Raw genomic sequence first — 16,044 nt, 5'->3', positions numbered from 1 at the left:
CTGTGCTTTGGCCTAAGCACGGCGCCTCTTGTTTTCACGAACCTGATGAGGAATATTGCCAAATTCCTGCATTTAGCAGACATCAGAGCCTCCCTCTATTTGGACGACTGGCTTCTAAGAGCTTCGTCAAGTCGTCGCTGTCTGGAGAATCTAAAATGGACTCTGGATCTGGCCAAGGAATTGGGTCTCCTGGTCAATATGGAAAAGTCCCAACTCGTCCCATCCCAAACTATAGTGTACCTAGGAATGGAGATTCAGAGTCAAGCTTTTCGGGCTTTTCCGTCGGCCCCCAGAATCAGTCAAGCCCAAGAATGCATCCAGAACATGCTAAAGAAAGACCGATGTTCAGTCAGACAGTGGATGAGTCTGATAGGGACGCTTTCATCACTGGACCAGTTCATTGCGTTAGGGAGACTGCACCTCCGACCCCTTCAATTTCATCTAGCTGTTCACTGGAGAAAGGACAAGACGCTAGAAGCGGTCTCGATCCCTATTTCCGAGAAGATGAAGTCTTCACTGACTTGGTGGAAGGACAACATTCACCTCAGAGAGGGTCTGCCACTGGCTGTTCAGACCCCCAACCACGTTCTCTTCTCGGACGCATCGGACACGGGCTGGGGTGCGACATTAGACGGTCGGGAATGCTCGGGCACGTGGAACGCGGATCAAAGAACGTTACATATCAACTGCAAGGAGCTACTGGCAGTTCATCTGGCCTTGAGAAGCTTCAAGTCCCTCCTTCTAGGCAAGGTGGTGGAGGTGAACTCCGACAACACCACAGCCTTGGCGTACATCTCCAAGCAAGGAGGGACTCATTCGATGACGTTATACGAGATCGCAAGGGACCTCCTCACCTGGTCAAGAGATCTAAACCTGTCTCTAGTAACGAGGTTCATTCAAGGCAACATGAATGTCATGGCAGACCGCCTCAGCCGGAAGGGTCAAATCATCCCAACAGAATGGACCCTTCACATGAATGTATGCAAGAGACTATGGGCCTTGTGGGGCCAACCTACCATAGATCTATTTGCAACCTCGATGACCAAGAGGCTCCCAATTTATTGCTCGCCGATCCCGGACCCAGCAGCAGTTCATATAGATGCCTTTCTTCTGGATTGGTCCCATCTAGACCTTTATGCATTCCCCCCGTTCAAGATTGTCAACAGAGTACTGCAGAAGTTCGCCTCTCACGAAGGGACAAGGTTGACGTTGGTTGCTCCCCTCTGGCCCGCGAGAGAATGGTTCACCGAGGTACTGCAATGGCTAGTGGACGTTCCCAGAACACTTCCTCTAAGAGTGGACCTTCTGCGTCAGCCACACGTAAAGAAGGTACACCCAAGCCTCCACGCTCTTCGTCTGACTGCCTTCAGACTATCGAAAGACTCTCGAGAGCTAGAGGCTTTTCGAAGGAGGCAGCCAGAGCGATTGCTAGAGCAAGGAGGACATCCACTCTTAAAGTCTACCAGTCGAAGTGGGAAGTCTTCCGAAGCTGGTGCAAGTCGGTATCAGTATCCTCAACCAGTACCTCTGTAACTCAGATAGCTGACTTCCTTTTATACCTAAGGAAGGAAAGATCTCTTTCAGCTCCCACGATCAAGGGTTACAGAAGCATGTTGGCAGCAGTCTTCCGTCACAGAGTCTTAGATCTTTCCAACAACAAAGATCTACAGGACCTCCTTAAGTCTTTTGAGACCTCGAAGGAGCGTCGTTTGGCCACACCAGGTTGGAATTTAGACGTGGTACTAAGATTCCTTATGTCAGAAAGGTTCGAGCCACTACAATCAGCCTCCTTTAAAGATCTCACTTTGAAGACTCTTTTCCTCGTCTGCTTAGCTACAGCTAAAAGAGTCAATGAGATACACGCCTTCAGCAGGAACATTGGATTTTCATCTGAAACGGCTACATGTTCTTTGCAGCTTGGTTTTCTAGCCAAAAACGAACTACCTTCTCGTCCTTGGCCGAAATCGTTCGATATTCCAAGCCTTTCTAATTTGGTTGGAAATGAACTAGAAAGAGTCTTGTGCCCTGTTAGAGCTCTTAAGTTCTATTTAAAACGAACTAAACCTTTACGAGGACAGTCAGAAGCTTTATGGTGTGCTATTAAGAAACCTTCTTTACCCATGTCGAAGAATGCAGTTTCCTATTATATTAGACTGTTGATACGAGAAGCTCATTCCCATCTGAATGAGGAAGACCATGCTTTGCTGAAGGTAAAGACACATGAAGTTAGAGCTGTCGCAACTTCAGTGGCCTTCAAACAAAACAGATCTCTGCAGAGTATAATGGACGCAACCTATTGGAGAAGCAAGTCAGTGTTCGCGTCTTTTTATCTTAAAGATGTCCAGTCTCTTTACGAGAACTGCTACACCCTGGGACCATTCGTAGCAGCGAGTGCAGTAGTGGGTAAGGGCTCAACCACTACATTCCCCTAATTCCATAACCTTTTTAATCTTTCTCTTGAAATGTTTTTTATTGTTGTTTTTGGGTTGTCCGGAAGGCTAAGAAGCCTTTCGCATCCTGGTTGATTTGGCGGGTGGTCAAATTCTTTTCTTGAGAAGCGCCTAGATTAGAGGTTTTGATGAGGTCCTTTAGTATGGGTTGCAACCCTTCATACTTCAGCTCCTAGGAGTCGCTCAGCATCCTATGAGGATCGCGAGGCTCAGTAAGGAAGACGTACTTAAAAAGGCAGAGTAATTGTTCAAGTCGACTTCCTTACCAGGTACTTATTTATTTTATGTTTGTTATTTTGAATAACTGCTAAAATGAAATACAAAATACTTAGCTCTTAATAATGTCAACATGTAATGCTGGTCTCTACCCACCCCCCTGGGTGTGAATCAGCTTATATGATCACCGGCTAAGTTTAATATTGAAAAATGTTATTTTTATTAATAAAATAAATTTTTGAATATACTTACCCGGTGATCATATATTAAAGGACCCTCCCTTCCTCCCCAATAGAGACCCAGTGGGCCGAGGAGAAAATTGGTTCTGTGTTGACATGGAGTACTTGAGTACCTGCTCGACAGATGGCGCAGTTGATGTACACCCCCACCTGTATAGCGATCGCTGGCGTATTTTGTCCTTAGGTTTTTCTGTCGGGCAGCAGAGCTGACAGCTTATATGATCACCGGGTAAGTATATTCAAAAATTTATTTTATTAATAAAAATAACATATTTGTGAAATAATAATAATAAAAAAAGCATATCTTGGATATGTAGGTGTAATTTTCAATATTAAACTTAGCCGGTGATCATATAGCTAATTTATGATCACCGGGTAAGTATATTCAAAAATTTATTTTACTAATGAAAATAACATTTTTCAATATTAAACTTAGCCGGTGATCATAAATTAGCTATATGATCACCGGGTAAGTATATTCAAAAATTTATTTTACTAATGAAAATAACATTTTTTCTACAAACTGTAAGTTTCTTGTGATGGATGAAATGATCTTGACAGTAAAATCTCTCTTCCTTGTATTTCAGTGCCGTTAGTCGGCAGGGAGAAACTGCACCAAGGACTGGGTTTTTTCATTATTTTAACCAGAGAGAGTTGATTGTGCGGCATTATGATCCTGCTGCAGAAGACCTTTTAAACACAGGTAGGATGACAATTAGTTTTGATAATTCTGTAGACATCACTGGAAATGCAGTGTTTTGTTGAGAATTTGGGATTTAATTACCGAGACGGCTTTTGAAGTACTTCAGTGTCTCCTTGAGTATACTAACAGGTTCTGCAATCTCTATTAGTGATAGAGAACTTGGTGTATTTCTTTTTTGGGCTCAAGCCATGGCGTCCTGATGGAAGGTTCCTGTTTGGTAGCTTCCTTGGGTATAAGACTACTAAGATATTCCCAGAGAATTTAACCACAGGTTATCACAGAATTCTAACTTCTGGAGCGAGTATCTCAAAGGTTTCCCTTTAAGACATCGTAATACAACAGGGGACACGCATGTCTGAACGTGCCACATAGCTATCTTCACCCCGAACAGAGTTAATGCTTCGGTGTGTAAGGACTGAGAATAGCTGGGAGCCGTTCCACAGCTAATCTCACTCGTGGCTACTACTGATACTCGAGACGTAAACAAACGGACGCCATTGCTCTGATGACGTCACGCCCGTCTTCATCCTTTGTTTAGTAGCTGCCCTACTTAGACGGATTTTCCCTGTGTTATCTTTATCGCTTTGCATCTTCGCTATGTCGTTACCTTCAGCCTCGCCTTCTTCTGGAAAGTTGAGTACAAGGTTCCAGTATTGTTTAATTAAGCTCTGGCCGTAAAGTAAATATTACTTTTCGAAATAATTGATGTTTTGTGGCAGAGCTGTGCCTCTACCGGACCCGCCATTTTATGGCGTCGTTGTTGTTATGCATGTCTTATTTAGTTAGCCACAACAACGCTTCCGGCATTATATACTAATCGAATACATTAGTTTATTTAGTCTTCATAGCTAGGAACTTTTATATCGTGTTTAGACGCTTTTTCGGTCATCGATTGACCTCATACCAGTCGGCTACTATAGCCCCCAGGCCAGGAGCCTACATACAAGTGTTCATGCATGATTTATTAGTGATCTTAGACTAAGTTATGAAGATAGTGGCATTATTATTTTACAATACTTTTGACAGTGATGCAAATGTTTTCGCCTTCAGGGACCATATAGGGGATAGGCTAGTCAGTGATTCTTTCTAGCCTAACCTAATATTAGGACCCCTATATGCTTCCTTCATCCCCTGCCTTGGCATTCCCTCTATTTAGCCTTGATCCCTTTTCTGAGTAAAGGGATTAATTGTCTAATAGAGTATATATCGCCTCTCTGTCCTCCCTAAAGGAATGAACCCCCTTTAGGGCTGCGTCTGAGAGTGAGGTTAGGCTAGCCTACCTCTATGGCTAGGATGGTCTATGACTTTCCTGCGATAGCGACATGTCTTCTTCCTTGCCTAGTTCAGGACTTTTAGCCCTGTTCTAGGTCGGGTTAGGAAGGTTTCTCTGTTCCATGCTGAAACTGTACTCTTGCACCGTTTTAGCCGATCAGCCTGATCTTAGGTTAGGGAGTGTCCTCCCTTCCCTTAGTGGCCGCTCTGGTACAGAAACCCTTCCTGGGAAGACTTCTCTCTTCTCCCTCCCCACCTATCTCTTGTATAGCCTAGCCTATGCTTAGGTTAGTTTATACTCATCTGTCCCCTGTCCTACAACTCCTCCTTAGGGTGGAAGAGTAGGGCTACCCGAGCTTCCTTGTGCAGTCCACTCTGGTACATATACCTTCATAGTGTCCTATAAGGTTAGTTACTAGTATAGTTCTGCATATGGGAGTCTCCCCCCCCCCTCTTGGGTGTTCCCTAGCCCTCCCTTGGGCTACCTAGCTCCCGGTCCCTAGTGACCCCTGCTCATGGATGTTAGAGCCTGCCTCTATCATGGGTACACCCCCTCAGGGAGGGGGAGGGATGTCTGGAACCCTGACGGTACTTCCTGCATCCCTTTCCCCCCTCCCCCTGTCTCTCTTTCTATCCGGGTGCCGGTCTCTTGCCGCCTCTACTGTCGGCAATACCTGCCTCCTACTTGGTGACTTCCCTACCCTTGCCGCCAGCCCCCCGTGTACCGAGGGACTGCCGGCTGCCGCCGGCTACTACCGGCGGCTCTCCTACTCCTATCTAATCGTCCGCTTGCCGGTCGATCACCGGAGTGCCGGCATATACTGCCGGCAACCCGATACTGCCTTTACCATCCTTATCCCAGTCACCAACCTGGCATCCTCCGACTGCCTGAGCCGCCGCTTCCTGCCGGCGTGCCGCCGTTGTGCCGGCGGCCGCCATCCTGGTATTTAACTGACTTTTGAAAATTGTCTGTTCTAATGCCAGAATCTATGCTGGAGCGAGCTCCGGCATGCCGGCGGCTTGCCGGATGCCCCGGAGGCGTCAAGAATACTTGCACCCCCTTACTGTAGCTATCATAGACTAGGATAGCCCTATATCGCAAACAGATAAGCTGCTTCTGCTTTTAAGATCAGTACCTAGTACTGCTCTATTAGTGATCATGCTGTCTCTTTGCATTCTTCTAATTCCAGCATGCTATGTGCATCTTAGCACGGCTGGTTGCCAGAAGCAGTTACCCTTTAATGAGGCCTTCTGGCTCTTAACTGGGAACCGAATGAATTCGATCCCAATCTTGTCCTTGGTTTTCCATGGAGTTCCAAAATACTGGGAATTCTAGGAAACTATATCCAATGATCTCGGTCATTTGGATTATCCAAGGACCAAGCTTACGGTAACCAGCCGGGCGAGATGCATGGAGCATGTTCTCCTTTACTGTTTTCATTCTCTATGCATCACACCTTCTTTAAGTTAAAATTAATGATTAATATTAACTTAGTTTAAGAGCCATTCTTATGACTCCCCCATACTCATTTTCTCTTTCTTCCACAGGAGGAGCAGATGAAGTGTGACTTCGCCTTCTGCGCTGTGAAACGCCCGCAGTTTTACGGGCATACGGCTTGCAGGACTCACGCCCCTTGTGCAGACAAGAAAGGGGATTTGAAGTTTTGGAATCCACTGGATTGTACGGTCTGCCAGGCCCACCTAGTTGAGGCCTTCCATAACCCTCCCTCAGCGGAGGTTAGAGACATTTCTCGTGAAAAGCTGCGCAAGTGGGTGCGTGGCTTTCAGAAAAATGCTACTGGACCGTACCTGGCCACCGAAGAACTGAGGTCCCTGTTGTTCCCTAAGGCCTCCCCTGACTCAGTGGTACCAAAAGATGCGATCCCCACTGTCCAAATTACGGTGGAACCTGATGTGGTCATGGCTCAGTCCATGCACGAGTGTCGTTTAGATTCCGAGGATGATGAACAGATCTCAGACGTCTCGGAAGACACGGAGAAGACGCTTATGGCTCAAGGAGCCGAAGAGGACGAAGACAAGGTGGAGTACACCGAGTCGGAGCTTGGAGCTGCTCCCTCGTCCATCCCTCCTCCTACTCCTACACCGACGGAAATGTCCATTCCGTCTACCTCCTCGACTCCGGATCCTTCTTCTTCTACCCAAGAACTGATCCGGCTGATTAGAGCCGTCATGGACGACAGGCTGAAGGAGAACCAGGAGTCCATCAGGTCGATGATTGGATCCAGAGAACCGAAGAAGATTTCGGTCAAGGATCTCCCCGCTTGCTCTCATGCCAACCCGTGGAGGTATGCAGAGCATATGGTTATTGCGACCGGCAGGATCTTTGTTAGTGACAAGATCGGCACGGTCCCGTTGGAAGATGTGGAGTTCTTCCCAAGCTTTGAGGCCTACCCGGACTGTTACGTCCGGCTTCGTTCCGAACCTGCCTCGAAGGAAGAGACCGAACCTAAAGAAGAGATAGTGTTCGATCTCACAAAGGCCCAGGCTATGCTAGCCTCCGCATTTAAGAGTAGGGGCTTTACCTGCTCTAAGCTTCCGGCTTTGAGCAAGAAGCATCCTACGTACGTTGCACCTGACACTGCGGTTCTTCCTTTCTTGGAAAAGGCCTTAGCTGCATGCCTTAAAGCGGTGGAAGAAGGGAAACCCTGCCCTGCACTGGAGGAGTGCAGACCCTTCTCCATCGTGACCCCCCCTGACGCTCGACACTGGAAAGATGTTCAGCATACTTTCGTCGTGGGTAGGCTCGATCCTGACGTCGCCGGACGTCAGTTTAATGAAGACCTCCCTAAGCTCAACGATCACCTCCTTCGCCGGGAACAAGACACGAAGGAGAGGCTTGCGGCATCTCTTTCTCATCAAGTCCAACTGGAAGTGATGGCCTGTGACACTAGAGTACCAGATCACTACATGGTACTATCCAAATCCCACTTACTGACAGTAATGAAGGACTTGTACCACTTCATAAAGGCTCGAAGAGCCTGTCGTGAATTCGTGTTTGCCGGTGCCACCGTGAAACACGAACCCCGGAGGCTGATTTCCTCCAACATCTGGGGAAAGCACCTGTTTCCTTCTGACCTTGTCAAGGAAATAACTGACAGAGCCGCCACGGAGAATAGGAACCTTCTCCACAAGTGGGGCATGTCCAGAAAAAGGAAACCCTCTCAGGACGATGGACCTCAGCCTAAGAGGAAACCTCAAAAGCCAAAACCCCAGCAACGTCAGCAACGACGTCAGTTTCCGGGACCCGCTACCTCCCAAGTGGTTGCCCAACCACAACAGACCTTTCAATTGGTCCCCCAACCGGTGTTGTCACAGTCACCGGTCTTCACCCCTGCCTTTGAGCAACCATCTACTACCTTTCATGCCAAAGGTAGAGGCTCGTTCAGGGGTGCAAGCAGAGACGCATCTCGCCGTCCCTCCAGAGGTAGAGGAGGAAAGGGAGCTAGCGGCCGAGGCAACAAGTCCTCGGGACACCAGAAGCAATGAAGTGCTTCCGGTGGGAGGAAGACTCCGCCAATTCCAGGATCGTTGGACCTTCGATCCCTGGGCACACAGCATCATCAAGAACGGTCTAGGCTGGAGTTGGACGCAACCACCCCCAATCTTCCAGCAGTTCTTCCAGCAATCGACCCCCCTTCTGGAAGAATATGTTCTAGACCTCTTGAACAAGAAGGTGATAAGGAAGGTAAAGTCCACCAGGTTCCAAGGGAGACTGTTTTGCGTTCCCAAGAAGGACTCAGACAAACTCAGAGTCATTCTGGACTTATCCCCCCTCAACAAGTTCATAGAGAACAACAAATTCAAGATGCTGACGCTTCAACAAATAAGGACCCTTCTGCCTCAAGGTTCCTACACGGTCTCTATAGACCTGGCGGATGCCTATTGGCACATTCCAATGAACCATCACGCTTCCTCCTACCTAGGATTTCGACTCCAAAGGAAAAGCTACGCCTTCCGGGCCATGCCATTCGGCCTCAATGTGGCCCCTCGGATCTTCACAAAACTGGCGGATGCCATAGTACAACAGCTCCGCCTAAGAAACGTCCAGGTGATGGCCTACCTCGACGATTGGCTAGCTTGGGCTCCATCGCCCGAAGAGTGTGCAAAGTCTTGCAACGAAGTTACCCAGTACCTAGAACACCTGGGATTCAAGATCAACGAGAAGAAATCTCGCCTCTCTCCAGCTCAGAAGTTTCAGTGGTTGGGAATCCACTGGAATCTTCAGTCACACCGCCTTTCCATCCCCCAGAAGAAAAGGAAGGAAATAGCAGGGTCTGTCAAGCGACTACTGAAATCCAAACGCATTTCAAGACGACAGCAGGAACGAGTTCTAGGCTCTCTACAATTCGCCTCAGTGACAAACCCAGTGCTTCGTGCACAGCTAAAGGATGCCGCGGGAGTCTGGAGACGCTCGGCATCCATCGCTCGAAGAGACCTCAAGAGACGGCTTCCAAACAGACTTCGACGCCTCCTAAAGCCGTGGTCGGAAGCAAAGGCCCTGAAAAGGTCCATTCCTCTCCAACACCCTCCTCCATCACTCAACATCCACACGGATGCCTCACTGGAAGGCTGGGGAGGTCACTCCCACCTGAAACAGGCTCAAGGGACCTGGTCTCCACTATTCAAGACGTTCCACATAAACATCTTGGAGGCCATGGCGGTCCTTCTAACTCTGAAGAAGTTATCCCCGCCGCCCTCGATCCACATCCGTCTAACCCTAGACAACTCGGTGGTAGTTCGTTGTCTCAATCACCAAGGCTCAAGATCGCCCCAGATAAATCAGGTGCTTCTCCCAATCTTCCGTCTGGCGGAGAAGAAGAAGTGGCACCTGTCTGCAGTTCACCTACAAGGATTCCGCAATGTGACAGCGGATGCTCTATCTCGGACAAACCCGATAGAGTCGGAATGGTCTCTAGACGCAAGATCGTTCTCCTTCATCTCTCACCAAGTCCCAGAACTTCAGATAGATCTCTTTGCAACGAGCGACAACAATCAACTTCCTCTGTACGTAGCCCCGTACGAGGACCCCAAAGCAGAAGCGGTGGACGCCATGTCACTGGACTGGAACAGGTGGTCCAAGATATACCTGTTCCCTCCCACCAACCTTCTGTTGAAAGTCCTCTCCAAACTGAGAACCTTCAAAGGGACAGCGGCCCTAGTGGCTCCCAAGTGGCCCCGGAGCAACTGGTACCCCCTGGTCCTGGAGCTGCAGCCCAAGCTGATCCCTCTCCCGGGCCCAGTTCTCTCTCAACAAGTACAGAAGTCGACTGTCTTCGCTTCATCATCGAAAATCAAGGACCTTCATCTCATGATTTTCTCTCCCTTGCCGCAAAGAAGAGGTTTGGGATCTCGAAGAAAAGTCTAGACTTCCTAGAGGAATACAAGACCGAATCCACGAGACGGCAATATGAATCATCCTGGAAGAAATGGGTCTCCTTTGTCAAGGCAAAAAATCCTAAAGAAATCACCATTGATTTCTGTATGTCCTTCTTCATTCACCTTCATGGACAAGGATTAGCAGCCAATACGATTTCAACCTGCAAATCGGCCTTGGCTAGACCAATTCTATATGCTTTCCAAATTGATCTGTCCAACGACATCTTTAACAAATTACCAAAAGCATGTGCTCGCCTACGTCCAGCACCCCCTCCGAAACCGATCTCCTGGTCACTTTACAAGGTACTCCATTTCGCCTCCAACTTGGACAACGATTCATGCCCCCTCAAGGATCTGACTCAGAAAGTTATATTTTTATTTGCTCTCGCTTCGGGAGCTCGAGTCAGCGAAATAGTGGCATTATCAAGAGAAGAGGGACACATCCTGTTTACCGATTCAGGAGAAGTGACCCTCTCCCCTGATCCGACGTTTCTCGCTAAAAACGAATTACCCACCAAAAGATGGGGCCCTTGGAGAATATGCCCCCTGAAGGAGGATGTCTCTCTATGTCCAGTAGAGAGTCTCAAGGTCTATCTTCGCAGAACTTCGAACTTTGGTGGAGGCCAACTCTTCAAAGGAGAAACATCGGGCAGCGACCTGTCACTGAAACAATTAAGAGCGAAAATCACCTACTTCATTCGCAGAGCGGATCCGAACAGTACACCCGCTGGTCATGATCCTAGAAAAGTGGCATCTTCTCTGAACTTCTTTCAGAGCATGGACTTTGAGAGCCTTAAAAACTTTACGGGCTGGAAGTCCTCGCGAGTTTTCTTTAAACATTATGCGAAACAAGTGCACGAAGTCAAACATTTTGTGGTAGCCGCAGGTAGTGTTATGAAACCTGCACCTAACTCTGCGTAGAACAGTGAGTTACTTGGGACTCTAACTCTTCGGGTGCCTATGTTGACCCTCGAGCGATTCATAGTGAGGTCTAAAAACACTTAGTGCTTTTATAACTGTTCTTATCCCAGGTGAAATGTCATAGTGTCACACAAGTGCCGCATGCCTTGAGCATGATGTGTTGTTTAAAGACTTGCGTTCCTCGAGAACGAGTACCTACTAATCCTGAAATTCCTTTTCAGATTCAAGAGCAAGCCTTTATTTCTATGTACATTATTATTACTGTAAATGAACTTTACTTTTGCTGTAAATTATTTAATTTCTGCATTGTGAAATAAAATTTCTATTTTATTACTTATGCGTCTCTTTCAGCTCCTACCTACTATGAAATACATACTGTCATAGTTTTATTTATTCCTCCTTTCTTATGGTCATGAAGAATTTAAGATGTCTAATCCTAAATTATATTCACCCTGTCTCAGTAAGGTTCCTACACGAAAACTTACTTCTGATAACCAAGAGATGAACTCTATACACAGTGCCCAACCACCACTGGTCTAATTCAGAATGTTCCTATACAAATATCAAACATTCTGCTTCATCTCTAAGTTCTTCAAGTTCTTCTGTCAGGATGAATAGCCCTTCAATACCACTTTGACGTCGGCATAGCCCATGGGAACTTCCTACCAAAGGGGGGCAGGATACTTCGTTCCTATGGTTCTTTACCTAAGATTACTTTGCTGTTTTGTCAATGCCTAGGCACTTAACACTGGGGGAAAATCTACCACGATACATTGATTCTCTGGTACTCTTCCATCAGGACGCCATGGCTTGAGCCCAAAAAACGGATTTTGAGCGAAGCGAAAAATCTATTTTTGGGTGAGATAGCCATGGCGTCCTGATGGACCCTCCCTACTACTTCGTCCAGTTTTGTTCCCACCCTACACAATTGTATCATGGTGATGGGCAGCAACTGGCTTCAGGATGAAGACGGGCGTGACGTCATCAGAGCAATGGCGTCCGTTTGTTTACGTCTCGAGTATCAGTAGTAGCCACGAGTGAGATTAGCTGTGGAACGGCTCCCAGCTATTCTCAGTCCTTACACACCGAAGCATTAACTCTGTTCGGGGTGAAGATAGCTATGTGGCACGTTCAGACATGCGTGTCCCCTGTTGTATTACGATGTCTTAAAGGGAAACCTTTGAGATACTCGCTCCAGAAGTTAGAATTCTGTGATAACCTGTGGTTAAATTCTCTGGGAATATCTTAGTAGTCTTATACCCAAGGAAGCTACCAAACAGGAACCTTCCATCAGGACGCCATGGCTATCTCACCCAAAAATAGATTTTTCGCTTCGCTCAAAATCCGTTTTATTTCATGCATTGCATCTTTTAGCTAACCTTTGTTCTAAGCCTTTTTAAAAAAATGAGAAGTTGAGAAAATTCCCTGTGCCACTTTTCAGTCTTTGAAGACTATTTTGCATAAGACCAGTATTATAAAGTGTTATAATATATTCCAGAACCATGTAGGGCTACATTACTGTATTGTTGAAATTTATTTTTTCAAAGCTACAAATGAATACATATTTGGTATGACACCAATCTTATTTCAGATCCAGATTCTGAGGAAGTGGAAAGGATTCGCAGTAACATCCGTGATTTTGACAGGTTCTTGGGTCCTTATCCCATGGATTCCTGGAGAAAGTGGATTTCTCTCACACAGTATATTAGTTTAGAAGACATGAAGAGAATGATTCCATTGTCAGGTAATTTTATTTATATTTCCTATTCTTAAAAATATTTTGATTTCTCAAAATCTGTAAAGCATTTGTGGTTTGTCAGTAGCCTAGTGTTTGTTTTGCATGCTAATCTTCACTCAATAAACTTTTATATCAGTATTCATTGATTAAAGACTTACAAGCTAATCCTGGAAAGCCAGTTAAGAGCAGAAGTCTTCTCCCAACCTTTGGGTGTGTTGCATTGATTTCTAATTCTAGTTAAGGATCTAATCCTAAAGGTGAGACTTATTAGAGTCAAGTAATGTGACTAAATGATCTCGTTAAACTAGTTATATTAACAATCTCTAACCAAATTCAGTTGCAGTTGCAGATATGTAACTTTCATAATTCAACTACTACTTACTGTAGGATGTTCTGTAGTGTACTTCCATTTACTGTATTAGGAAAATTTTGCATATGAATTTGATATATAAGTAATTATTACATCTGAGATCAGTGTAATTGTTTGAGGATTTCTTCTCATAGGTAAAATCAGTTCAGTTCCTGAGCTCATGACACAAAGCCAATGGAAATCATCAGAACCAGCAAATAAAAATGAGACACCTCCATTGAATCCTGAAGAAGAAGGTACACAGTCCAGTAGCTCAAAAGTAGAAACGTCAGGGCAGACACAAGAAGACCGTGCCACCGCATCCTTTAAATCATATAAATCCTGTATTCCTGACCTGAAACCAATGCCAGGCACAGAAATAAGGTTCAGCAATTTTCCAAGCCGACCCTATCCTGATGGGGCAACTCCAAGTGAAATCACCCGATGCAGCCTTGACTCATCTTACTCCATTGGAAAGATTGTTGAAAACATTGGAAGGTGAGGAGTTTGGAGTTAGTAACATTTTTCACTCATTTGTCATGAGGTGAGGAGTTTGGAGTTAGTAACATTTTTCACTCATTTGCCATGAGGATTTATAAATCATAAATACATTATATCAAGAGCTTGAAAAAGAGATTGAGAAAAGATGTACCTATTCATCATTAAAACACCGTACAGTAATTTAAAGTGAATTTTACCAAAGATTCTTTATGGCTTACAGTGTTAAACAACTTTATATATGGTTACTATTGCCCTGAAAAAAAGAGAGGCAGAGAAATTGTCTTAAATGATGCCAAACCATGTCTTTTGTGATTGCAAGCCTTTTTGGAGTTATGTATTGTGGGATCGTACTCTCCTTTTCTAGCTGTATGAATAATAATGATGGGTTGTCAGCTTTCATCTTCTCTGTTGTCTTTCCTAACTACTTCAAATGTTAAATCAGTTAGGGGCTTGATTAGTTACTATGTTACATTTTTTTTTGTAGCTGCAGTGCAGCATAACTGATGACTTAAATTTCTCATTAAATTTGGATTTTATCTCTGATAAATAAAATTATCATCATCGATGCACTTGGTTATTTCAGACCTGAAGGACTATTAGGAGAGCTGCAGTTTGCCTTCATTTGTTTCCTAGTTGGTCAAGTTTGGGAAGGATGGGAGCACTGGAGGCGCTTGTTAAGTGCTCTGTGCAGTGCGGAAGCTTTCATATTGGAAAATCATGAAATCTATCTCAAGATTATCTCGGTTATTCACTTTCAAATGCAGGAGGTAAAACAGCCGCTCAGAAGTTCATGCTTTAGTTGTTAATTTCTAGTTTTCCTTATTTAATTTTTAGAGATGTTTTCATGGAATAATTACAAAAGTGGTAGATGACTGATGGAAATTGTTCATCCAAATGATAGTGTTCTGTCATAAAGATAATTTTTTACTAATTAATGAATTTTTATAAATCTGCTACATATTATGCATGGCATAGATTTATAGGAGATTTAGTTAAACCCAACCAATTTTTCTCATATGCATTGATACTACAGTATATTGAGTACATAAACTTTTGATAATTTGTAAAAATCACCAAAAATATGAATAAAATCTAGTATCGGGTTTATTTTGATTACTTTATGAGAATATTGCCTAACAATTACTTTCCTTTTCAGGTCCCTGAGGATTTTTTTGTGGACATTGTTGAAAACAATAACTTTTTGGCAGAAGCCCTTAAAATGTTCTTTGCAAATATCAGTGACAATACTTCTTCCTTGCCTCCTGCAATAGTAACCAGAGCCCAGAAATTTAAAGACCATCTGACTTCCAAATTTGAGTGGAGTTTCACAATGGAAGAGGATGATGATGAAGATGCTCCAGTCATTGTTGATTTATAGAAATTATCTGTGAGAAGTTCTGCATTATGCAGGATAACTGACTAAAAAAAATTTGAAGCCACACTTAGATTTTCTATGACATTTTTGGTACTAAGAAGGGTAATGTTTTATAACCGAGGAAACAGCAAACTGCATTTTTACCATTTTTTTATTTTGAAAATGACTAAAGTCCGGTTTAGGAATGCATTGCATTTGTTCTTTGCCTACAGCGCACCTTGTCATGCACGTTTTAGGCCTCAGTCTCTTTCATTACATGACAATCATTTTCATGTTAACTTGTAATCGTCTTGAGCGGGTTATACAACTTTTCTTTATTTAAACTACTTTTTTCCCAATTTCTTTTACATTTGAATGCAAACCCTAGAAAAGGTCTTGTGAGGTACTGTATGTGAAACTTGCAGAAAGCTGTGGAATTATTTGAGTGTTTTTTTTTTTTATATATATATATATAAGTTAGCTCTCTAACTCGGTAGTTTTTTTGGGCTCAGGCCATGTCGTCCTCATGGAAGTTCCTTCAAGTGTAGCTTCCTAGGGTATATTTGACTACAATGATATTCCCAGAGAATTTTACCTTAAGGTCTCCAGAATTCTAACTCCTGGCGCTAATATCCCTAACTTTTCTTTGTTCCGTAACTGAAATACAAACCACGCTATTTACAAAGGGTTACCTTTTAGCGTAGCTGAAATGGCTAGCCATTAGAATTTAACGAGGGTGTATTACCCCCGCGCTAGTTAGCGGGGGGGTAGGGGAGTGGTAGCTAGCTACCCCTCCCCCCCTCACACACAGGCGAGTGCTCACTTTCACTTTTGGCTCGGACTGGGACAGACGTCTCTGTCTTGGTCCTCGCTTGGCAGCCATTGTTTGTTTTGTCTTTACTTA

General features: G+C 44.8%; 1 protein-coding gene across 1 annotated transcript in view; it reads left to right on the top strand.

Moving 5' to 3' along the window:
• The window catches only part of LOC137648707 (protein AAR2 homolog), a 30,620-nt gene extending 15,053 nt beyond the window's left edge, over positions 1–15,567 (top strand). Inside the window, exons 3-7 of the mRNA XM_068381745.1 lie at positions 3,493–3,608; positions 12,790–12,942; positions 13,441–13,783; positions 14,370–14,553; positions 14,943–15,567. Of these exons, the coding sequence (XP_068237846.1) occupies positions 3,493–3,608; positions 12,790–12,942; positions 13,441–13,783; positions 14,370–14,553; positions 14,943–15,164 (1,018 nt within the window). The 3' untranslated portion in view covers positions 15,165–15,567. The remainder of the gene's footprint in view (positions 1–3,492; positions 3,609–12,789; positions 12,943–13,440; positions 13,784–14,369; positions 14,554–14,942) is intronic.
• Positions 15,568–16,044: the final 477 nt, after the last annotated feature.

The sequence above is a fragment of the Palaemon carinicauda genome, chromosome 10, assembly GCF_036898095.1.
Source record: "Palaemon carinicauda isolate YSFRI2023 chromosome 10, ASM3689809v2, whole genome shotgun sequence".
NCBI classification, from domain to species: Eukaryota; Metazoa; Arthropoda; class Malacostraca; order Decapoda; family Palaemonidae; genus Palaemon; species Palaemon carinicauda.
The sequence above is the reverse complement of the archived record's forward strand: the minus strand, read 5'-3'. Positions and strand labels throughout refer to the sequence as shown.